At 38.1% G+C, this 24,502-nt stretch overlaps 1 protein-coding gene across 4 annotated transcripts in view; it reads right to left on the bottom strand.

Moving 5' to 3' along the window:
- The window catches only part of LOC144002256 (poly [ADP-ribose] polymerase tankyrase-1), a 60,176-nt gene that overhangs the window by 4,509 nt on the left and 31,165 nt on the right, over positions 1 to 24,502 (bottom strand). For all 4 annotated transcript variants that reach the window (XR_013278698.1, XM_077497313.1, XM_077497314.1 and 1 more), the window contains 18 exons: positions 22,614 to 22,689; positions 15,584 to 15,678; positions 14,974 to 15,040; positions 14,702 to 14,888; positions 13,171 to 13,292; positions 12,987 to 13,078; positions 12,817 to 12,895; positions 12,326 to 12,497; positions 11,796 to 11,875; positions 10,778 to 10,923; positions 10,499 to 10,664; positions 8,542 to 8,761; positions 5,815 to 5,924; positions 4,654 to 4,842; positions 4,303 to 4,383; positions 2,192 to 2,381; positions 2,026 to 2,105; positions 145 to 265 (listed from right to left, as the gene is read on the bottom strand). Coding sequence is in view for 3 of the 4 variants with exons in the window: in XM_077497313.1 (XP_077353439.1) it covers positions 145 to 265; positions 2,026 to 2,105; positions 2,192 to 2,381; positions 4,303 to 4,383; positions 4,654 to 4,842; positions 5,815 to 5,924; positions 8,542 to 8,761; positions 10,499 to 10,664; positions 10,778 to 10,923; positions 11,796 to 11,875; positions 12,326 to 12,497; positions 12,817 to 12,895; positions 12,987 to 13,078; positions 13,171 to 13,292; positions 14,702 to 14,888; positions 14,974 to 15,040; positions 15,584 to 15,678; positions 22,614 to 22,689 (2,273 nt within the window). In the remaining variant the exon portion in view is untranslated. The remainder of the gene's footprint in view (positions 1 to 144; positions 266 to 2,025; positions 2,106 to 2,191; positions 2,382 to 4,302; positions 4,384 to 4,653; positions 4,843 to 5,814; positions 5,925 to 8,541; positions 8,762 to 10,498; positions 10,665 to 10,777; positions 10,924 to 11,795; positions 11,876 to 12,325; positions 12,498 to 12,816; positions 12,896 to 12,986; positions 13,079 to 13,170; positions 13,293 to 14,701; positions 14,889 to 14,973; positions 15,041 to 15,583; positions 15,679 to 22,613; positions 22,690 to 24,502) is intronic.

Here is a 24,502-nt window from a genome sequence, read left to right as displayed (position 1 = left end):
GTTAGGATAATGTCAGACACAACAGTGAACAGGAAATTTTGAGTAGAAACTGACAAGTTCCTGAACCTAGCTGCTAATGTAGCACATGAAGCGTTTCAGGAACCTTCCTGACAGTCAAACGAGCACCTTTACATGTCATCTCACCTTGCTGACCTCCCAGCAGCCGCTCGATGCCCTTGATGAGCTTGTGTCTGTGCCCGTAGGCGTTGATCCCGATCTCCTTGAGCTCCTCGTGGCCCATGTCGGCCAGCACGTCCAGCGAGATCTGCTCGGACAACAGGAAAACATACAAATTTGTAAACTAGGAAAATTGCAAATTTGCAATACAGTTGTACATGGACGGTCAAAAGTAAAGAGGTGTCAAAATTAATGGATTAATTGACAAGTAATCGATTATCAAATTAATTGACAACTATTTTAATAAGTAATCGTTTGGAGAAATCCTCTGATTTCAGCCTATCAACAGTAATTGTTTACTGATTTCTGTGGGCCTTGATTAACTCATTCAACCCTAAAAACGTAAAAATAGTTGTTTTTTTTTTATATATTTTGTCCTTCACTCCCAAAAACGTATTTATACTTTTTTTTTTGTTTTTTTTAAATTTATTTTTAATTTTTTATATGCCATAGCATACAGAAGGCTTTGATGCAGCTTCTGATCTAAAGAGGTCACTTAAAGCAATGGTAGTTATTACAAAAAACAACCAGCAGGTGTCAGAAGAGTATAAGAGATCAGCCAGGGCCATATTGCAACAAGTTCTTTTTCCCAGTGTTTTCAACAAGTTTGTGCATAATGAAACTTAGCTATATTCTAATGCTAATTGCTGCTAAACGGATTGAAAAAAAAAGAGACTCTAATCTTTATTTTGGTAAGTTCCATGTTTTTATAGCAATAGAGCACAATATTCTGTGGGCCTTGCGAAATCAGTCAAAATCCAGTAAAACAGCCGGGAACGAAAGGGCTTGCTTCAGTGAAAACGCCTGGGAGTGGATGAGTTAAAGAATTAAAATGAATAATCAATAGTTTAATCGATTCTAAAAATATTAAATAGCATTAATGTATATCTTCAAACGTGCTTTGACCACATAAACGCTATGATCCAACAAACAAGCAGACAATTTACTGTGTTCAAAAAGAGTCATCGAAAGCAAGCAGTCGATAATTGACTATGAAATTGGAGTCTTATTGCAGAGACAATGGCTGACAAATATTCATGAGAGTTAGTCCAGCACGGCGTGCAGGAAAGGTTAATGAATGCACGCCGGTCATGGAGCACTGATCAAAGCGAAAGCGGGTGAAGTTTGTTCAGCCGAAGAGACGCAGGGAGGCGAGTGAACTCTCCAATTTAAATGGGAGCTTTAATCTACTCTCGTCTGGGTCGCTGTCATCGATGTTTGCGGGCCGAAAGCGGCAGCCTGCATGCACAAAGACGTGTTGAGAAAAACTCAAGAAGAAGCAGACAAGTCTAAATGAAGTGAACTGTATGTATTTTTTTTCCAGGAGGTACTTGATGTAAAATTAAAAAAAAAAAAAAAAAGGAATATATAAGCGCCCAAAGAATTTGCGTCGATATGTTGTAAACAAGCAACTTGTTTTCCCCATGTCAGCCAACCACAGCAAGAATCAATGTGGTTGAAAAGCATCTGAAATAAACAGCTCGAGTGTGAGTGGTTGTTTACGTTGCAAAACATTCTTTTCTCCCCACACACAGACAACATTCTCCTCCATCTCGCCACTCTGAATATCAATGCAGACTTGCTTCCCTTCAGGGGAATTAGGAGAAACACACAGGCTGCATATTGCATCCACTCCTGACTTTGCTGCTTGGACTTGAGCCAGCTGTCACTTTCAATTTGTCTTCCTGCCGCTCTTTTTCTTTCTCTCTGTCTGTCTGCTTCCCTCTCTTGATCTCCCTGCTCGCCTTGTCTTCGGATGCTGACTATGCCTCTAATTTGAATTCTCTTTTTGCACTTCACGTATTCCTTTCACCTTGATCATCTTTAAGAAGCAAAAGTGGTGCGTACCTGTTCTCTCTGGAAGATGTCTCGGAGGTGTTCCAGTCCCAGACTCTTTAAGAACTGGTTGATGGTCATATCCAGTAGAGCTGGAAAAGGTGGAGAGATGTCAGAATGAAATGGACACAAAAAAAATGTTAAAAAAAAGAAACAATGTGTGCTTTTGTATCCATACTCTCTCCTTCCTTCCTGTCCGAGCCAGAAGCGCCGTCCGCCGTTCCGGTGGCCCCGCCCACCGTGATGTCCCCGAGGGGCGTAGTCAGGTTGTCAATGCTGCTGGCGGCTGATAGGCAGGAGGATGGCGACGGCGAAGGGGAGATGACCACGCCCCCTGTGGCGCCTGCTGTCACTACACTGGCACTCACCTGCAAGTTGGAATCGCAAGAAAGGAAAATTGTACTTGACTTTCCCTTTCTACTTTCATACAAGCTTGATCTGTTTGTCTTATCTGCGTCAGCTAATATTCCATGTTCATATTTCACTTATTCAAAGGGGAAGTCAACCCTCCAAAAATTCTTTAAATAATTGCAAAATCCACCTGCTTTTATCCACATCAGGAGGCGGCCATTTTGCCACTTGCTGTCAACTGAAAATGACATCACAGTTGCACAGAGCTCAAGTAACGACCAATCACATCACATGACCAAACTCAGAAAACAGGTGAGCCGTGATTGGTCGTTACCCGAATCCTTGAGCAACTGTGATGTCATTTTCAGTTGACGGCAAGTGGCAAAATGGCCGCCCCCTGAAATGGATTAAAACAGGTGGATTTTACTGCTTTATTCATGTTCTACAAACACAATATGAAACAGTATGTCATGTTTAGACTGGTGGGGGTACACACAATATATTGTAAAGAAAAATTTGGGGTTGACCTCCCCTTTAATTGTAATTCTAGGCTGCAGATTAGTGATTTGTGTACACAAGCTGTTTACATCAAGATCACTTGCAATAGTTTTTGCAAACATTTGTCCATTTTACATTATGACAGCGTATTATAAATATATATATATATATATATATATATATATATAAATATATATATATATATATATATATATATATATATATATATTTTAGAGCGTGGGGGGCAATATTACGAGAAAAACAAACTTGCAAATTTGTGAGTTTATAAAGTGGCAAATTTTCGAGTTTATAAAGTGGCAGATCTGCGAGAAAAAAACTCTGAAACGTACGAGAAATACACGTAGCGTACTACTAGGACATTTGTGCCAATACTTTTCTGTCGGCTTTTCAAATAAGCCAAGTCAGCTTTATTTATACAGCACTTTCAAACAAGAAGAAGACTTCAGTATCACGTTTTTATTTTGCTTTAGACCAAAAAACAAATAAACAAAAAAACTACGAGAGTGACCTCAACTGGAACTGCCTTGCCAAAGGAAATAGTAATTAATTGCTTTAGCAGAGATTAACCATATGATGTTAAGCACTTGCTCTTTGAAACGTTGGGTACGGCCAGTGACAAAGTTTAGTTAGTTCTAGTCAGCTGATAGGGGATCAGGAAGTGTCGCTTTAGCTGCCGTGTATGACAAGTAAAGTTTAAATTAAGAATTAATCCGTCTCCATACTGCCTTTTCATTTTATAAAGTGTCCCATTAACTACCAGTACCAACAAATCCTCACGAGACTGTAGCGACGCTACGTGTATTTCTCGTAATTTTTTTTCTCACAAATTTGCCATTGCGAGTTTTTTTTTTCTCAGAATATTGCCCCCACCCTCTAAAAATATATATATTTATACATGGCCCTAATATGCCGTCATACTACATTAATCAGAATGACAAGACAAAAATAGTGTTCTGATTTCATCTCTTCTAAACGAACAAAACTATCCACCCATCCATCCATTTTCTTGACCGCTTATTCCTCACAAGGGTCGCGGGGGCTGCTGGCGCCTATCTCAAGCTGGCTCTGGGCATTAGGCGGGGACACCCTGGACTGGTTGCCAACCAATCGCAGGGCACACAGAGACGAACAACTATCCACACTCACACGCACACCTAGGGACAATTCGGAGCACCCAATTAACCTGCCATGCATGTCTTTGGAATGTGGGAGGAGACCGGAGTACCCGGAGAAGACCCACGCGGGCACGGGGGGAACATGCAAACTCCACCCAGGAAGGTCCGAGCCTGGACTCGAACCGGAGACCGAACAAAACTACAGTGGGTGAAACACTCATTGTCAAATATAATTTCAAATCAATATGGTTCTTCTTTCTTTGCTATTTCAAAGTGTCCATCCTTGATCAAAGATAACACTAACCACTGTGGCCTGTGGCTTCAGACAGCTGGGCAGGGCATCTGGTGGCATGGCATCAATTAGCAACGCTCTGATGTCATCGGCCTGCAACAGAAAGATTGATTTGATGGTAAATTTACTATGAACAGGATTTTTTTTTTCTTCTATGATTGGTTTGGAGAAAGTCATTTTCAGGTATTGCAGCATTTTACAGCAATAAAGTAAACAAGATCTGTATGACGTGAAGAAAGAGCACCCTTACATCAAGAGAAAACCTATATAAACTACATAAAGTCAGCAACGCCACAAAAAAGTACCAAAAGATTCACATAATTGTACTGCTTGTTGGAAATATGCCTCAAGAAATTCTCATACTGTTGCCAAGTCCAGCGGCGTCTGTCCTTCCTGGTTCTTCATGGTGGGATCAGCTCCATGGGCCAAAAGCAGAGCGCAAAGCTGCGTGCGTCCCTTCTGCGCCGCCTCGTGGAGTGGTGTGAATGCCCATTTGTCGGTGGCGTTCACGCACGTGTTGTACTTGATGAGAAGGGCAGCGATGTCCACATGCTGAATGTGATGATGGAGAAGATGGAACCAAGATTAGAACCATTTTTATTTGTTTTCAGTGTCTAAAAACATTTAAATTATTGTACTTATTGTACAATTAAAAAAAAAAAGAAAAAAGGGGGTTTGAGCCTTTTCACTGATGAGACTCCATCATAGCATCTCCCACAAGGCTGCTTCTGCAATCAACCACAAAAAACAGCTTCGCTATCTTTACCTCTATCTGCAGCTAAGAAATTATTTTAACATCCCTTGGCTATGGCTGGAGTTTTATAACAGTTATTGACTCCTTGCATATTGAAGAGCTTCCCTCGTACTGGTTTGTCAAGTCGACTGCATGCACAACTTGACATTTTCATGCTTTCACCACTGGCTTTTCTCCCATTTTTTTTTTCTTAGGGGGAAAAAAAAAAAAAAAAAAAAAAAAAAAAAGAATGGAAGGAATATCTGAATTTTGTTCCTAATCCTATACATTTTTAATGTAGTCTTAAAATAAATAAATTACTTAAACAATTAAAAATTATTCATAATAAAAAAATCTAAAAAAAAAAGAAAAAAAAAAAAAAAAAAGAACTTAAGAGACCACTGCAATATACTGAGTGAAGAAGAGCACACGTGCTGCTATAAAACCAAAGCGACACAATATGTTTGCTCCAGAGTGGGAATCTTATAAATTATTAACCTTATCATAATCCTTCTTTTTCCCACCTCTCATTTGTTTCTGGTATTGTTCTTCTACAGTATCTTCTTGTTCTCACTCTGCGCTCACGTGTCTTGGCGCCAACTACACAATGTAGCCTCCCTCTGCGAAGCAGCGGGAGATGCTAAATCGAGAGTTTGTGCATCTCTTTTCGAACACACATATCTGACTGTTCATTCAACATGTGTTTCATGACTCTTTTATCAGACCCCCGGCAGAAAAATGACATCTTTCGTCATTGTGATAACCGTAAACTGTTGTGTTGTGTGTCTTACTCCGTATGAAGCAGCGTTGTGCAAAGGTATTAGACCTCCTTTGTCCTGTGCATTCACGTCAGCTCCATGCTCCAGCAGATAGTCCGCCACCTCCAGGTTGTTGTAGCCAGCTAGACGGCACAGTGGGAGTAAAAGAGGTCGGTAAACAGTAGCAACGTGAGGCGGCAACATGAAATCAGCTCATTAGCGAGGTGGAAACAATACAACATTGTCAGCTGCAGCACAAACAGATGAAGACAGACTGAAAAGAATTTGCCACTACTTCAAGATTTGTATTGAAATCTGTGCTCAATTAAATTATCTGCCTGGTGGAATGTTAATAGGTATTAAAAAATGCAGAAAAATATTTTTGTAGCAGAAACTTTGCATTGCAGCCTTGGGGCTTGACTGCAGGCTTCTTTTCCCGAAAACCTCTCATGTGGGTTTATTTACACTTTTAATGGCCTACACGTAATCGCTGACTTCACTTTCATTTTAATTTTAGTGGAACTTTCCATGTTATGATTTCTCATAAAATCACAATCTGTGCTCAACCATGCATGCAAACCACAGAACGATCCTGATGGATTATTCGGACAACAATCTGATAATTTACGGATTTCAATGTGCGCCTCTGGCTTTTCATAGTAATGAGACTTAATCCTACTAACCTACATAACTCAAGGTCAGCAATGACATGGCCGTTTTATGATCAGGAACTAGCAATTTGAAAATAGAAGAATAGAAAATTGCCTTTAATTTCATGCAGGAAAAATGCTACATTGGGATATTATTTTATTATTATTATTTTTTTTAACTCATTCACTCCCAGCAATTTTCACAGAAGCAATCCCCTTAACTCCCGACTGTTTTACTGGATTTTGACTGATTTTGCAAGGCCCACAGAATATTCTATTGCTATAAAAACATGGAACCTATCAAAAGAAAGATTAAAGTCTTTCCTTTCATCAGGGGAAAAAAAAAAGTATATTCCTGTCTGTTTCAGTTGTGCAGCAATTAGCATTACAATATAGCTAGCTAAATTTCATCATTATTCACAAATCTATTTAGAATTGTGAGTAATTGAGCTTTTTTTCCCAACATTTTCCTGGTTGATCTTCTTTACTCTGCTGCGATTTGCTGGCCCGTTGTGTAATAAATACCATAACTACCATTTCTTCAACCGTTCTTTGCAGTCGAGCTGGGACACTTAAAACATTTAAAATAGAGCATATTTATACGTTTTTGGGAGCAAATTAGTTAATATCTGTTACAGGTTTTTTGGGGAAAATATAATAATATATCAAAAGTACTAGTGGTATCGACACTTGGAGTTGAGTACTCGTACTGGTATTGGTCCGAAAAAAAGTGGTATTGAACATCCATAATAATAATAATAATAATAATAATAATAATAATACTGTTGCCAACAACTATAGGAAATTGATCTACATCCACGTAGCTCCACTGTGGAATGCTCCATATGACACAGTTATGAAAAAGGTGTGCACACCATTCAGAAAGACTTTCCTATCCCATTAGGTTCATATTTAATATTACACACACTATACGTTTCAGTTTGACCGCTGCAATTAACAATGCACCTGTCAGCTATGCATGATATGAAAGATGGACTGGTATTTGAGAAAGCAGAACATGTTTGCACATGTCATAGTGAGAAACAGCTTATCATCACTAAAGGAGACAGAGCTCAGCTGTGCACGTCCAAATTAAAATTTGATCTTGTCACACATGAAAACGCGGATGAGCCAAAACCTAATCGGGCCAGCACCTTCAGATATGAAATGATAAGAACTTTTATATCCAGATAAAAACAAATATAAGGAAGCTTCAAGGAAATTGTTATACATGAAAATGCAGAGCCCATGTTGCCTTGCATAATAAGCTTCGAGCTCAGCATGTTTTAGTGAACACTGCTGATTTTATCAGCCCCAGCATGCATGAAATATGGATTTACAAGTATTTGTGCCTCTGAGGCGCTGTAACAAGTGTGGTGCCTCTCAAGTTGACTTGGAGATTATACATTGATTGCCTATGTGTGTCCCTGAGAGTGTTCAGCATTTCTGCTAAAAGGTTCACACAACCTCAAAGGACACCATTATTGAGCATTCACTTGACTGCCACAATATTAGGTACACCTGCACAGTCTAATGGCATCAAATCATTAAAAAGACAATAATATTAGTTCTTAATTTAACATGTTTCTTACTGCATTTTTGGTTACATTTTGCTGTGGCCAGAACATGTATTTAAGAGATTTAAGAGACCCATGGCAATAAGCAAATGTTTACAGATGAAAAATTATATTTTGATCCAGTTTAACCATGCTCAACTTATCATCTGGTCAATATTAACTCAATCAAACCCAAAAACGTGTACATATCTTATTTAATATGTTGTCCTTCACGGCCAAAAACGTATTTATGTTTTTATGCAAAAGGATACAGTAGGCTTTGATGCAGCTGCTGAAATGAAGAGGTGGCTTAAAGCAATTGTAGTTATTACAAAAAACGGCCAGCGGGTGGCAGCAGAGTATGAGAGATCAGCCAGGGCGATGTTGCAAGTTTTTGCCAGTGTTTTTATAGAAATAAAACACAATATTCTTACAAAATCAGTTAAAATCCAGTAAAACAGCTGGGAGCGAAGGGGGCTGGTTTCGTGAAAATGACTGGAAGTGCACGAGTTAAAACACAGGCTTCATTCGAGGCTGACTAAAGTGCCTGTTACCTGCTAGGTGGAGAGGGGTAGAGTTTCGTCCCTGCGTGTCCCGACAGTTGATGTTGTCTGGGCTGCATAACTTCTGCACTCTTGCCAGGCAACCCTTCTTGGCCGCATCCAGTAAGGCCGCATCTCCTCTCAGAAGGTCCTGGATGTCCGTGTCCCCGTCCTTGACCAGGTCCAGGGGTGTGTTTCCATCTCTGTTCTTTTTGCTGGGGTCTGCACCGTGCTGTGGACAGAATACAAAAATAAATAAATAAAAATGAATGCCTAAATTAAGCAAGCAATAACATGAGGATGAGGATTATCCGCAAGAGACAGGACAGAAGGCGCCACATTATCCGTGGATGGCGAGAGCAGACATTTCTTTCACTCATACGTCTCCTATGTCTCCAACGCTTTTAATGTATTATTTATATGTACACTTTGAAATTTGCTCATTAAATCTGATGTTATGGGAATACTCCCTTGGGGATCCATGTCTGGCTGCTAAATGTTAGTATATGAACACATTTTTGTCTTTGTTACGTCCCACTTTCTACAGTTGCTTTTATGCAAATTTAGCACTCACTAATATTGATTCTCCGTCCAGGGAATATATGAAGAGGCACATTTAAAAAGCAGTCAGTGATACAATCATAGATTTAACGATTGAGTGTCTGAGAAGAAAAAAACATTCAGGATTCATTTTACAGAGGGCAAAAAACTAAAATGTCCACATGAAACAATATCCTTCTTAATGGGATACAGTTAGGATTCATGACGATTATTCATATTATTTATTCCCAGACATGAAAAATAAGATTGAATAATTCTGGAATTTTTCCAGGTTTTGCATAACTGTAACATCCCTGAATGTATTTTGGTAATTTCCCACAGTGGACTTGTGGTGATGCAAGTGGAAGAAGGGGCTTTATTCTAAGCACATCTTCTACACAAAAAAGAACATGAAAAAAAAACACAACAAACAGAGGAGACAAAAGAAAACCTACTGCTGAACTCAGAGAGAACATCCAGAGTCAAGCGGATTAACACACAAGCATTGGTAGCGTGAATGCGTGTGTACCCTGGTGCTTAGGGGAAATGAGGCAGATGATGTGTCTGTAAGAATGTCATTTAGAAAGTAGAATTTATGTGATGAACTGTCATTACACTGGACCAGAAAGATAACATGAGGTCACACACATTTCTGAGGGCTTGTACTCTTCAACTACACAAAAATGTAAATTTCCGTTATATTTTTTTTAATTGATTGTTTTGCTAGTTATTTTATTGTCTTTTATTTGTTCTATTTTTCAGCCTTTTACAGAAAAGCATTCGATTTTTTTATAAAGTCTACCTAATGTTACAGAAAGTGTTTTTGTTGTTTACTTTTCACCAAGAACACTAAGTTCAATGACAATGAAGCTTTTCCAGAACAACAAGTCTTGAGGCACAACAATTCCTGTTGTGACACTGAGTGTATTTGCCCATCTACGCCTTGAAATCTCTTGCTCTAATAATTTATGCAGCTCCATATGGCAACATTGCAGTGGTGATGTAAGCTTGTCTGGAGGTGATTATGAAAGCAACAACAACAAAACACATTTGAATGAGAAACTGCAACACTTGTTTGCGTTACTCATTTAGAGTGATGTGACTGCCAGGTATTACAAAACTGTTTGCCCTGACTTGGATCAGAGAGCAGAAGCCAAAGTGTGCCATTTGAGATAACATTTTAAGGATTCATCGGATTAAATGTCATAAGTCGCATTCATCCCCACAAAAGAAATTGTCAAACTGAAGAGTAGACAGGTTACATTGCTTATTATAGTTTTGTTTCACGATCTATATCCGGTTTAACAGGTTCGAGAAACACTGCTCAAAATGGTCTTTTTCAAAAATGTGTGTTTTTCTACAAGTAGGGCGAGAACGCATATCCGAGCTGGGCTACATAAGGAAAAAAAAAGCTTGCTTTTAAATCTACCTTCAGCAGCAGTTTGCAGATCTCATATTTGCCCTTGGCAGCAGCTTCATGCAGCGGTGAGAACTTCCATAGGTCGGCCACGTTGACCGAAGCGCCGTGTCTGACCAGCAGCTCGGCTACCTCGTAGTGACCGTACGAGCAGGCGTTATGGAGGGGAACTAGACCGCTGCCAAAAGGAGGCACATGATTGAGCTTCTGTTAATTTACAACGATGATCTCATTTGTGGCAATGTCTGCAATTGTTATTGTAATGATGATTTTTATGAATTTGTGTCGGACCCTTTGTCCTTGGCGTGTACGTCGGCCCCGTGGTGCAGCAGGTACTCCACCACCTGCACTCTGTTGTAGCCGGCAGCAAAGTGAAGAGGGGTGGAGTGACGTCCCTCCAGATCTCTGCAGTTCACATTCTGGGCTGTGCACAGTGACTGCAGGGGGAGAAAGAAGTGGGATGTGAATTATGAAGTTTATCAGTTAAAACAAAGATTCAAGAGTTTTGTTTTTGGAATACTTTCTCAAATTTGTTGAAACCCCCCCCACCTAAGCTTAAATGTATGTGATAGAAAAAGGGGAGCAAAAAAGCTACATCAATTCATTATATCCTGCCCAGAATAACTCTAGTGTATAACACAAAGAATGTTGATGGTATAATCACCCTAACCTCCCAAACCAGCCGTACACCAGCAAATGAGACCTTTTTGTCTCATTCTCTAAGAATAGAAGGACTAATTTAACATCAAAGTAGACAAAAAGAGTACAAATGGAACAAATTAACTCAAGCACACAAACAAAAGCAATAACTTTGTTCCACAGCCATCAAAGTGGAAAATAATGCACATTATATTAAATATTGTGAGTGTGCAGGAAGTTGCTCCAAAAATATGCTCAGATTTAAGCATGAATTAAAGGACGGCATCTTCTTTTCCGTTCTTTCTAATGCATTTACAAATAAACTTGGCAAGAGTTTGAGACAATTGCCTTCATGTACCCATCGCAACTGATTCTATCTGAAAAGAAAACCTCTTGCTGGAAATCTTACTCATCAATCAGGGAACACTAACCCGCGTTGGCGGAGCTTCTACAGCTGATAAGAAAGTAAAGTAGAAAGACACAAATTGAAAATAAAGTTATGATAATAAGATGGTAACGATATTTTATGTTAGAAATGAAAATGGTGTTCTATCTTTAAGAAAAAATTAGGATGTCAGCCAAAATCCGGCTTTTACAGACCAAAATGTATGCAAAAAATGCAATCAAATTTGCAAATAACATTATCTGGTACTATAAATAACCAGATTACCTTGACGGTGTCCAGGTCTCCAGCTTTAGCTGCTTCTAGAAGTCTATAGTCCACATCGGAGTTCCTGACAGGGACATTTTCTACAAAGATGTATAGAAGACAGGTATTTGCATTAAAAAAAAAAAAAAACCGAAAAAAACAAACAAACAAAAAAACACTTAGTTTTGGGGTTGAAACGGATCTGCCATTCATTTCAATGGCAGACATTACCTAGATTTACGAACGTTTCAGGTTACAAACTGGCTCACAAAACCAATTACGTTCGCCACTTGAGGTTCCATTTTTTTTTTTTTTTTTGTACGAACATTAAAAAATCTGAAGTTGTTCCAAATAAAGGTTGTTCCAAATAAAGCTGTGACAGTATTCTGCACGCAGCACCACCCACCCTCCACCAAAATCTCCTCAGTAGACACCACTTTGTATCCACTGTGTCTTCTGGTAGAAGAACAATAACAATAGTGACCTTTCGGCTTGACTCTTATTGGAATTGGGCATGGCATGTCAAGAAAAGCACAACACCACCAGCATACCATTGAGTATCTGCTGAACAGCCTCATTTCCCATCTGAGCAGCGGTGAAGCCCTGCAGCGACACCAGCGAGGCGTCTGCCCCGTATCCTAGCAACAGCCGGCAGGTCTGCAGATGGCCCGCTAGCGCCGCGCGGTGCAATGCTGTCTGACCCAATGTGTCCAGAGCGTTAACCTGCAAAAACCTCTAGCTTATCATTCTTGGGAAATTTTTAGGAACATGCTTAGTGAAAGATCTTTGTAAATAAAATAAGATAAAATAAAATAAAAACTATTCAAATGACAAACATTTGTTGAATATTTTGTAAATCAGTTACCAGAGTTAGACAACAAATGCGTCCATTTGAAAGAATTTCATTACATTAATAAAAACAAAAAAAGAAAACTTTTAAATGTGTTCAAATTAGCATTAGTCAGAGAGGAATCAATTCTAGAAATAATGTAAAGAGAATCAAAGTGTAATAAAATGAACCGATCTATGAATAAAAACATACCTTGGCGCCATGTTTCTGCAACACTTCCATAATATCATTATGAGCGCGCTCTGCAGCCACATGGAGAGGTGTCATGAAACTACGAGAGGGGAAAAGAAAGAAGGTGTCGTATGTTTTCTTCTCAGCGACATCTTCAAATCAAATAATTTTTCAAATTGTGTTGCACTTACTCTTTATTCTTCTCATTCACATTGGCTCCCTTTCTCAGTAACAACTCTGTCACCTGTTTCCTCTTGGGGTGTGGTGATGCTACAGCACAATGCTGAAAACACACACGCGCCGCGCACACACACATTAACAACCCTGCAGTGGTATAAAGATCAGCGCGTGCAGTGCAATGGTTGCGTGTCTTACCAGCGCTGTCTCGTGTGTGTGAGGGTGTTTGAAGTTGATGATCTCCAGCGCCAGGCTCCTCTTCGCCTTGGCCATGTCAGCTTCCCGAGCGGCTTGAAGCAGTGAATGGCCCTTAAACTCATCTACACACGTACACAGAAAATGTCAACATGTCAGCAGAATAAAAAAAAAATATATATATCTGTGAAGGTTTTCTTGTAACTCCGAGCAACTTTTGAGTTCATCTGACGGGTTTCTTCCAATGCAGATTGCAGCGGGCTGGAAAATAGTCTAACACTATGTAACAGAACATCTGCGGGGGAAAATGGAGTTCAAACAAAACCACAACACCGTATTTTTGGATTGCAATGATCCTGCAGGGTACCAATATTTCACAAACATGACTTCAAAGTTTTGTTTGCCAACAACAAGAGCGGAAACAAGGAGTCATCCCCATGGGCCTAAATCATTACAAAAAACATTATTGAGCATAAGTATTCCAATAGACATAAAATGGAGTTAAGCCCAGGCTAACACACACAACCAATGCATAAATCAAGAAAATTGTTGATGGAGTATTGCATCATATGTGTCATTAGCTACGGATGCATGTTGCCAGGGAAACTAGTACATTAAAAAAATATTAATTAAAACACTGCATTTTGAGGTGACTCTGCTCATGTATGTTGACTTAAAATAAATCCCCCCTACTATTCAGTACGTAAGTGTGAAACTGCCAAGGTGGAGTAAAAAATTTTGACTGGCAAACTATTGAATGTATTCGAAAATACATTTGAACATACTTGTAAATACGTTTTAAGAATAAGAATTTTGTGGGCTAAATGCTAAAAACATAGCATTTCTTTCCCCAATAATACCATGGGCATCGACTTGTGCATGCGCAAGTAAAAAATGCTATTTTATTAGCATTTGACCTACTAAAAATACTAAGAAACAATTTTGACTTACTCAATTCTCAAACGTATCGATGTAATGTAGCCCAAAGGCTTAAAAAAAAAAAGTAAAAGTAAAAGTAAATAAATATCCCATGGCATTATGGGGGGAAAAAAAAGCATAGCATTTAGCCTACAAGTATGTTTGAAAGTACAGGGTGACACAAAAAAATGGGAACTTTTTAACAATCCAATAAAACCAAGAGTGATGGAAGAAAAAATATTTTATTTATAGTAACTGAAACCTTAATACATGCCATTTAAGAAATTTGCCATTTGGAATTTACTTTTTTTTTTAATTACATCCTGTAGATGACATCTTCATGTATGAATCAATTTTAAGGCTTCAATTATTATGAATAAAACATTTTTCTCCCATTATTCTTGGTTTTATTGGATTGTTAAAAAGCTCACGTTTGTTTTGTTTTTTTGTGTGTGTGTCACCCTGTATTTGCAAGTACGTCCACTCCATACGTATGAAAACGCATTCGAACGAGTTTTCTAGTCAAAAATATTTACTCCACACTGGCAGGTTCACACTTCCTCCCTTATTTGCCATAAGAAGACAGTAGAAGATGCAAACAAAGTTGTACACTCACATGAGAGCCTCTCCTTGAGCTCAGGGGTGGGCGCCATGTCCACGGAGCTCTTGCTATGACAGTTGAGCAAGGTGGGGTCGGCACCGTGGCTCAGCAACAGGGAGCAAACCTCAATGCGGTTTTTGGACGCAGCCTCATGCAGCGGGGTAAATTGCCATAAGTCCATGGCGTTCACACAGGCACCGTGCTGCAGGGAAATGGTTGAAGAATATGGTGTGACTTTTTGTAAATATAGATCAGTGGAAATTGGTGTCAATGTGGGTTCATGTCACCTTTAGCAGCAGCTCAGTAACTTCATAGTGTCCATAGGAGCAGGCGTTATGTAGCGGCACCAGACCACTGAAACACACAGGAAGGAAAATACTGCACCTATATGTATGTGTAGCCAGATAAGACTGGAGAACCTATATCCTACTCAATTCTGCCATAAAATTCTTTATAATTCACATTATAAATGAAATGAAACACAAAGGCAGAATGCTTAAATGATGCATGTCGTTCCAAAATGTTTGCGCTAAAATCACTCAGGAAAGTAAATATAGCAATGGGCAAAAATTATTTTGAGAAAACAAGCTGAATAATCAAAGTAACAGGAAGGAATTATGGGCTTTCAGGCTCCATGACTTTTAGCATAGTTAACCAAATGTGTCTGCGTAATAACATCAGGTCTTAAAATTAACGTTGTCTGACCATTATCATTAAAGAGCTGCAAAGTTTGTGCAAGTTCTGAAGTCATACCAACACTGATGCTAGCACTATTGCCACAGAAAATGTGTCACTATACAAATTGCCAATTACACTGTGAAAAATGAGCTATATTTTTTTTCCTTTTTGTTAGAATGTCTTGATTTTGAATGTAGTAAGTTGGACACTTGCACATACCCCTTGTCCTTGGCGTGAACGTCTGCTCCGTGCTGTAGTAACAGCTGAACTATCCTCACTCTGTTGTAACCTGCTGCCAGGTGGAGCGGAGTGGACTGGAGAGACACAAAGAGGGCAGATGAGCGGGAGGTGGGTGTTAAAGACATGCAGGGGCATAAATAAGAGGCAAATGTTAACTGGCATCTGTGCATTGGCGCACAACAATCATTGGCTGACTTCGGAAGCATCACTCAGCCAGGTGTTTTGTCACGTCAAAACTCTGCAGTCAGGAAGTTATTGTTCCATGCCTGAACCAGACTGCAGTGATAAAGAATAGACTTGCACCATAAAAGTGATTCAAAGCTGCAGTAATAAATGCTTTAAGAGGACACACAGATGAGACGCTTCAGCTGGCAGTGCGTTGTCTCAGTAAAAGTCATTCTTCCCCAAAGTTGGACAACTACCGGAAATATTGGGGGGAAAAAACAAAAACAAAAAAAACCCAGGATTCATTCAAAGTAAAAAGTGATGAAAATCATCACATAAAATGTATTTTACAGCTGCTCTAAAACTAAGATCCTGGCTGACATACCCCCCCCCCCCCATTATTCATTATACTGTTTCTATTATGAAAAAATAAGAACCCAATTGATCTCAAATCGCACACATGATGTTCCAGTTTGACAATGCTAATGTACTCACTCCATCCAGTAAGGCAGAACAATTAAAAAATGTTGCCGTTGTGATAATGGAGACTGTTAATTAGGGATGTAACGTCACGATATGAAGCTCACGATACGATAATTATCACGATATTGTGGGGATACAAAAAAAGGTCACAAAGATGTGACAGAAGCATTTGTAAGGAGCAGGACATGTTCGTCTCATCCTCATTGTGAATGCAGCGTCATCGCGTGCGTGTGTGCGGACGTGCATTCTTTTCTGCCCACGTTCTTGTTGGTACACTAAGCATGTACAAATGTGTGTAAAGATTTAATCAGATTCTGAATCAGTGCATCGTTCCACGCTAGCTACCAGCAACACACATGTACTGTTGCATCATGTTAATCTTGCGTTGAGATGTGTGTGTGCGTGTATTAAAACGTAGAAGACTTTTTTTTTTTTTTTTCAACGCATAATCAATGACTGCCCCTTACTTGGAAAAACTGTATAGGGGGAATTTGTCGCCCACACAGCAGACATGTCAAAATTTATCATAAATTTAAAGGTATACTTGACTCATTGAGCCATTTTCAGCAGTAAAAAGTTGACATTTTGACTATAATTAATAGGGGTGTGAATTGCCTAGTACCTGACGATTCGATTCGTATCACGATTCACAGGTCACGATTCGATTCGATACCGATTAATCCCGATACGAATTTATAAGTCGATTGTTGAGATTTTTTTTCATTCAAATTTAGAAAATACTAATCAGTAAGCTTGTAGAGTGTAAGATTTATATGAAAATGTATTATTTATTTATCTGAAATTTCAGTCTTATAGAGGTTGTAATCTGTTTTATGTTTGAACAGCATTAAAATAAAATATTAAGGCTTAATGTTCCGTTCATATAACATTCTTCCATGCTCAAGGTGTGAATCCTTACCCGAAGTCAGACGTTTTGTTGAATATTTTTCCATTAAAAATGGAAGTTTAAAAATCGATTCACACACACACACACAAAAAAAAAAGGCAATGATGATAAGACGTTGAATCGGTAAGACTACCGAATGAACAATTCTGAGCTCTTAAAAAAAAAAAAAAAAACGATTTTTTTTTTATTTAATCGATTCGAGAATCGCGCGATGTAGTATCGCGATATATCGCCGAATCAATTTTTTTTTAACACCCCTAATAATTAATGTGGTAACGTCCTTATTTTTTATGTACAATAAGTACCTTTAAAAAGTAAATTTTCTACTTGCTGTCGACTGATGATGACATCACCTGTGCTGAGGAAGTAGGTCACGACCAATCATGGCTCAGTTTACTAACCACATCCAAAAAACAGGTGAGCCATGATTGGCCGTTACCTACTTCCTCAGTACAGATGATGTCATCATCAGTCGACAACAAGTAGAAAAATTACTTTTGAAAGGTATTGGACATAAAAAAAAAAAAAATGAAGTTATCAAATTCATTCTGGACTAAAATATTAATTTTTCACTGCTGAAAATTGTTAAATGAGTCAAGTATCCCTTTAATAATAACGTGTGAAGATTTGGGTCAAGTTGTATTTTACAATTTAAAAAATGTGCAGAATTTCAGGTTACTTTATGTTAAAGATTAGATTGCTCTGAATATGATAAGAACATCTTGCAAATGCAATTATGCCATTTAGTGGCAGAAAAATGACCTCAAAACTAATTAATAATAGACATTTTTTTTTACAGTGCAGTACATCTTTTTAATTTTAACTAAATTTTATGAATTATTATGAAATTACTGTATCATTGACTAAAAGATGGAGCCATATTTCGTAACATAACGTTTAACATTTTTTCCCCCACTTCTATAAACTTAACAGAGTATGAAAACCTGGAAAAAAATATTTTATTGTACATTTAGAACAGATATAAGATTTGCGATTAATCATGAGTTAAGTCATGCGATTAAGTATGATTAAAAATTGTAATCGCCTATTTTTTTCGTCGTAGCAAGTTACAGCCAATTAGGACTTGTGCTTGCAGTGGTTATTTAATAAAGGAAAAAGACAAATTGCAGGGCAGGATTGCGACTGTGTGTTTGTGTTTATAAGCCATAACATGCCACTACAACAATACAGCTGGCAAGGTTAAGGTCAGCTAAAGTTGTTAACACAACTCCTTTGCATGATCAGACCACATTACATGTGCTCATCTTGAAAAAACACAAGTAAGTAAGATCCAGCGAGTGATTTAAGAAACAGACAGAACATAAAATGTGCGGAGAAAATGTGGATACGAGATGATATGAGAGAACAAGTCTGAATGTAAATGACTTCTGAACGGAAATTTGAATAGCTGGAGATGACATTTTCTGCTGGCGCTTGCATTATTTGCACGCTGTGTGGGGAGAAAAGGCTTGCTTTGTGTGTGAGAAATGAAATGAGTGTGTTACAGTATAATGCTAAGATTCAGCATGGCACACTGCATCACTACAATGGTAGACCTGGTGGATTCATTCCAAATACATGCAATCGCGAGACTGCCAGTGAACAAAGGCAATAAAAAGGACCCCTCTACTTTGTTGTTTTTAATCATCTAAAAGCTTTCGTGCAAGCAGTCAAGGGGTGGAGGAAGGCAAGCACATACAGTGAGGGAAATAAAGGCGACAGGAAAAACGATGTGAACGGCATAATGCTAATTTCTGTATTTACCTTTCTGTGTGAAACTATCCAAGAGAGCGACTGAAAAAGCCAGTTATTATACTATTACAGTGTCACTTCCTGCTTTGTTGCGCCACTGCATTGTTCTTCCTCTCCCTAGTCAGTCGCTGTTAAATGCACCTGTCAAGATGTTCCCATGACAACGATGACTGTGAGCTGTCAGCAGTTGCCAGAACACAATATGATGTACTACAGTATCTTGCATGAACAATCACTGGGTACATTTTGTTTTCATGTTTAAGTGTACAAAACATCATCATGTATGATGTCCGCAACAATTCCCAAGTAAAACGAAAAACAATTAGAGTGATTCTTTAAATGAAAAATGAAAAAACGTTCAGGAAATAAAGATTATTGAGCTTACATGCACTGAATGGAATCTATGCAAGTGATTTAAAAACAAACAAACAAACAAAAACGTATTATTAAAAGCAATCTAGTTTTACTACTTGGATTAGGGCTGTGCAATTAATCGAAATTCAACTACAATTTCAATTATTACACTCCACAACTACAAAACTGCAAAATCCTAAACAAAAACAAAAGATTATTAATACTAATTTTGAATCATCTAAATTAATATATATGCACTTTTTTTATTTTATAAAATGACTAATTTAATAAACCTTGATTGGTCCAAAAGGAACTTGCATAATTAGAGTGTTTCAAAGAAATTTATGTCTTAATATTTTTTACGTTTAAACATTTTATTGTTTTGTACCATAAAAAGAAATGATTGTCCTAATTGTGATTTCAATTATTACCAAATTAATCGTGATTAATATTTTCTTCATAATTGAGCAGCCCTAACTTGGATATTTTCACACATAACCCCTGAACGTGTTAAGACGGTTTAATCTGTGACAGAAACTGAGAACTACAACACTGGTTGGAACAGGATAACTAAATAATTTTTATGATCTTCTTGATGGTTTCGAAAACCAACCTTGCATGAGGTATTTCTGCAAGTATAGTATCAAAGTCTGAACGTTGGTATTGTGACAACAATAGTTCAGCCCAATTAGAGGTTCCATTCAAGCAAAATGTCAGGAGTTAATCATACGGGTTGCTGTGACGTGCCTTTTCTCTTACTTCCAGCCTTCTGGCTCGGACAACACCCATTTTTCAAACCTTTTATCACAGCATGATTGACATGCAAAGAGCTTTTTCATTACAAACAAAGAAGTCTGTCAGTTGTCAGGGTGCTTTTTGGAAAATAAGCGTTCATAATAAGTATTTAAACATGTCTTCAAGCACCATGTTTTCCTCTGTCTTTGTCTACCTGGCTGTCAATCCATCTGGCACCAAGAGACGTTCTGCTAAAACAAGAGAATGCTAATTCCCAAAAGATATTTTGTTTCAAATATGGGATGTGTTTGCTGAAAAATAAACAATCTGCAACCTGTCAGAAAGCAAAGAAACAATGAGTGCATGTGTGCCTGTGTGAATTCAAGAGAGGCAATTTCATAATACTCTCTTTACTCAACTGGCTTAATGTCTACACTTATAGGGCCTTCAAACACGGTGGACACACTCATACACATATTCATACATGCAAACAACACATTGGCCAATTTTATATCAGACTTATTAATAGCAGCAAATGGCATTTACGTAATCAATCCAATCCACTGTATTCTTTCTATAGCACATTTTATAAACGAGAATTTCCAAAGTGCTGCACATTGAGAATCACACACATAAAAATCTAATAAAAACCAACTATAAAAATAAAAAGTCATTAAAAATAAAAAATACATTAAAAATAATTTAAAAACTAAGACAAAAATTTAATTAAAAAACAAAAGAATGCATTTATGTAATAGAATATGAGCCTGTGTATATCTACAGAACTGTACTAGCTGCACATATAGTGTGGGCCTGAGAATGACAAGTGTCATCTTTATTTCACAATGAATCTACACACATTAAGGGGGATTTTCTCCATAATTCATGTTAGCAGTGGAAAGTAATCCCCATCAAGCCATTAATTTTACCCCTAAGACTTATAACAAGGATAAAATTGCACTGGCGTGAAAATATATTCCATCTATTCTGCATGGCTGCTTTTAGTCAGAGCAATTTAAAGAGCAATGGAAATGCCGCACGAGGTCATTTTAGAACAAGCTTGGACTGGACGGATACCACGCTGAAGCCTTGCCGTATTCAATTTCAGCATCATTGAGCTTCAGTGATCCCTTCTGTTTATGTTGTGGATTTTGCTGGAAATTTGAAGTAGCTAATAGACCCCAACAACTTCCTGATAGACGACAGCCGGAGATGCTGTCACACAATTACAGGTATGACAGTGATATGATGCAATTAAGATGTAGACAATCATTATCGACAGCTGTAAAGTACCATTAATTATAAAAGGCGGCTCCTGGGGGCTACTGCAACGTCAATATGACATTCACCAATAGTAAAACGAGCCCCAGAGGTTGCTTTCAGTTTTCCTAACAAGGTTCATAGCAACAAAGTCAAGTAGGATATGAAAGCCAACCAATGCAAGTGTAGCTCATTTCCTCCATTAGTGTGGTTAGGTTGGTCGAACACAGTAATGAAAGTGGAGACCAAATTAACAGGATGTTCTCCGCCCAGTTAAATGCAAACTTTGGTGCGGTTCAGCTGTGGTGAGAAAGCTGAAACTTCTTCCCAGTAGTTTAACTGGAAAACTAATTTCTTATATTTATTGTATTGCATTGTTTACAGCTGTTGAACTGTCAACCAAGATAGCATTTAGCTTTTTCAGGAGTTCAATTCAGGAGTGATTTTTTTATTTATATATTTTTTTTTTTCTGTCAGAGGAGAAGGACCAAGGCAACAAAATATTTTCGGTCTGACCCTAGCAATAGTCCTTATTTCCTTGTGGCTATGGATATAGATGAATATTTTTGGATCTATAATTATTTCCTCAATTGAGTGTGTAATTACCTCCTCATATAAGGCGTGCTTGTGTTTTTTCACCCTTGTGATTGTCTGAACCTGCCCTAATGTGACCGCCTTAGCTCAATCATCCCCACCTGTTTCAGTGTATTCAGTCTGTGTGCTTCCTTATGCCTGTGCCAGACTGTCTAAACCTGTAAGACATTTAGTATGAATCAAAACTTCAATTTTGGACAACTATTCCTTTCCGTTCTGTTCCATTGATGAATTGACATCATGTACATTTGATTTTTGAGAGGATTAAAGGATTTGGATTTGCGATTCTGACCTGAAAATTTGTCTTGGTTGTTTCCATTACTTAATAGAAACTGAGCACCTTAACAAGACAGATACAACTTTTTTTTTTTTTTTTCCTCACTGAGGATGAGTACCGAAGACTGATACTTGATAATGCATTACGTCTTGTAAACCACAACTATCCAGAGGAAAAATACAATTCAAAATATGTGGTAGTAAAACAAATTTTCAAGGAATTTATAAAATTTTTATTGTTTACATCCATGCTCCTCAAGGAGTGCCGTAAATGCTTATGCAGCAAAAAAAAACAAAAAACTGCTCAAGTTTACTGGCGATTGGATAATTTGAAACTATCAAGGCCTGCAGCTGTCAACGGTGAGCTTTTGCAGCAACCGCCAATAACATGAACACACCAGGTGGATGGCCATGTCACCCTAACGACTTTCCTGCTGCTGCATCACTGAGTTTTCTTTGCGTGTGGCAAAGATTTGTTCTTACCTTGCGGCCGTCACTCGCGTGGCAGTTGACGTTAAGCGGTGTAAGCAGAGCCATTAGCTTCTCCTCGTTCCCACTCCTGTGAATGTACATGCACACACATTAGAGAGCATCCACCACCATGGAGGATTAGTGCTGTACCTCAGCGGGAGAGCATGGATGGGTGTTGGGGGGGGACAATGAGATAAGAAGCCTGAAGGACTGAAAGGAAGAATTTTCATTTGCAATCTGGCATGTTTGCATGCATGTGTGTCCGTGTAAAACTAACAGCAAAAAAAAGAAAAGACAAGCCGAGAAGAATGAAAATAATGTTTATAATTTTGATGGGTTTCCTGGTTTGCGGTTTACTGCTTTGGCATTGGATAACCAGAAAGAGAGTTGCCATGGCAACGGCCAATCAAACTAGGATTCCTTCGACAGCTACTATGAAAGAAGAATCTGTCAGATGTAAAGAAAATGACAGATGCCTCTATTAACCTTATCATTTTTGTCCTTACCCGTCTGCCTTGTTTTTGTCTCAATTATCACAAAACCAAGTCTCACGCCTCCCGTTTTACCTCCATATCTCCAGACAGCATCATCGGCCGTAATTTCCAATCACTCTCCTCTCATCCTCTCCAAACCAAAGCTAATAGCCAACCTCTTCCTTCTTACGCTAAGTCACAACTATCCAACGCCCCCACAACATTAGCTGTGATATTCATCTGAAACATCCGATTCATTCTAAATTGATCAGGTCATCCTGCTTTATTTAATTGCATGTGTAAATTATCAATGTGAAAAAGAATACATTTGGCTTATAAAAAGACATAAAAAGGCTTCATTCCACATCCAGTGTGAAGTGTGTGCGCTATTATGCATTCTTTCATGCTAATAAATTACAGAGTAAGTGAGACGAATCAGCCTGACTTGTCTGTATCAGTTAATTAAGCTGAACCATTTTATAATCTGCCACTTATACTTCCAAGCCACTGTGCCGTGATGAGCCAAAAAAAATAAAAAATGCTGAGAAACAATGTTATCCCATAAGCCATGCGTGGGAGTTTTGTTGCCAAAACTATTAAGTTAAAAAAAAAAAAAAAGTTCCTCTGAAAAACTGTTGGAAATGTATTAGTGAGGTCAGCTAGTGGTTCAGCTGTTTGAACGACACGCTGAAACAGCCTGCTGACCCCATAATACAGTGCTCAGCCACCCACACTATGATAGAGATATACAAGAGAAACAACCACACACACTAACACAATAAGAATTAGGGATGTAATGATGTCCAGATATCACGATATGAAGGTCACGATACGATAATTATCACGATATTGTGGGGGCGTTGCCGATATTTAAAAAACATCACAATATTGTAAATATATATATATATATATATATATATATATATATATATATATATATATATATATATATATATATATATATATATATATTGTGAACATGACGACAACGATATTGTGGCAGTTTTAATATCACGATATCACGATATTGCCCTTATCGTGACATCCCTAATAAGAATGCACATGCACACACATAGAGCCCACATTCACTAACTACAACAATAACATGTAAAATGGTACCCTTGAGTAAATATTGACATACTCTTTAAAATAGACTTACTAAGAAAAAATCTTTAAGGCAGTCATAAACTAGCAATACTTTGTTTCTTCAAATTCTTCTACATCTACCTTTTCTGACACTCGTTCCACAATGCCTTGATAGTCTTCAGATTTCATTGTGGATGTAGCAAAGCAGCCCTAGAACATAAACAAGCGTCCTCCATGTTTTACAGTAGGTGCAGTTCTTTTCTTTGTTTACTTTTTTTTTTTTGCATCTTAACATAAAGCTGATGTGAAGAGCTCCAGTATTGCCTTATCGGTCTAACGGAT

The sequence above is a fragment of the Festucalex cinctus genome, chromosome 15 (genome assembly GCF_051991245.1).
Source record: "Festucalex cinctus isolate MCC-2025b chromosome 15, RoL_Fcin_1.0, whole genome shotgun sequence".
Lineage (NCBI taxonomy): Eukaryota > Metazoa > Chordata > Actinopteri > Syngnathiformes > Syngnathidae > Festucalex > Festucalex cinctus.
The sequence above is the reverse complement of the archived record's forward strand: the minus strand, read 5'-3'. Positions and strand labels throughout refer to the sequence as shown.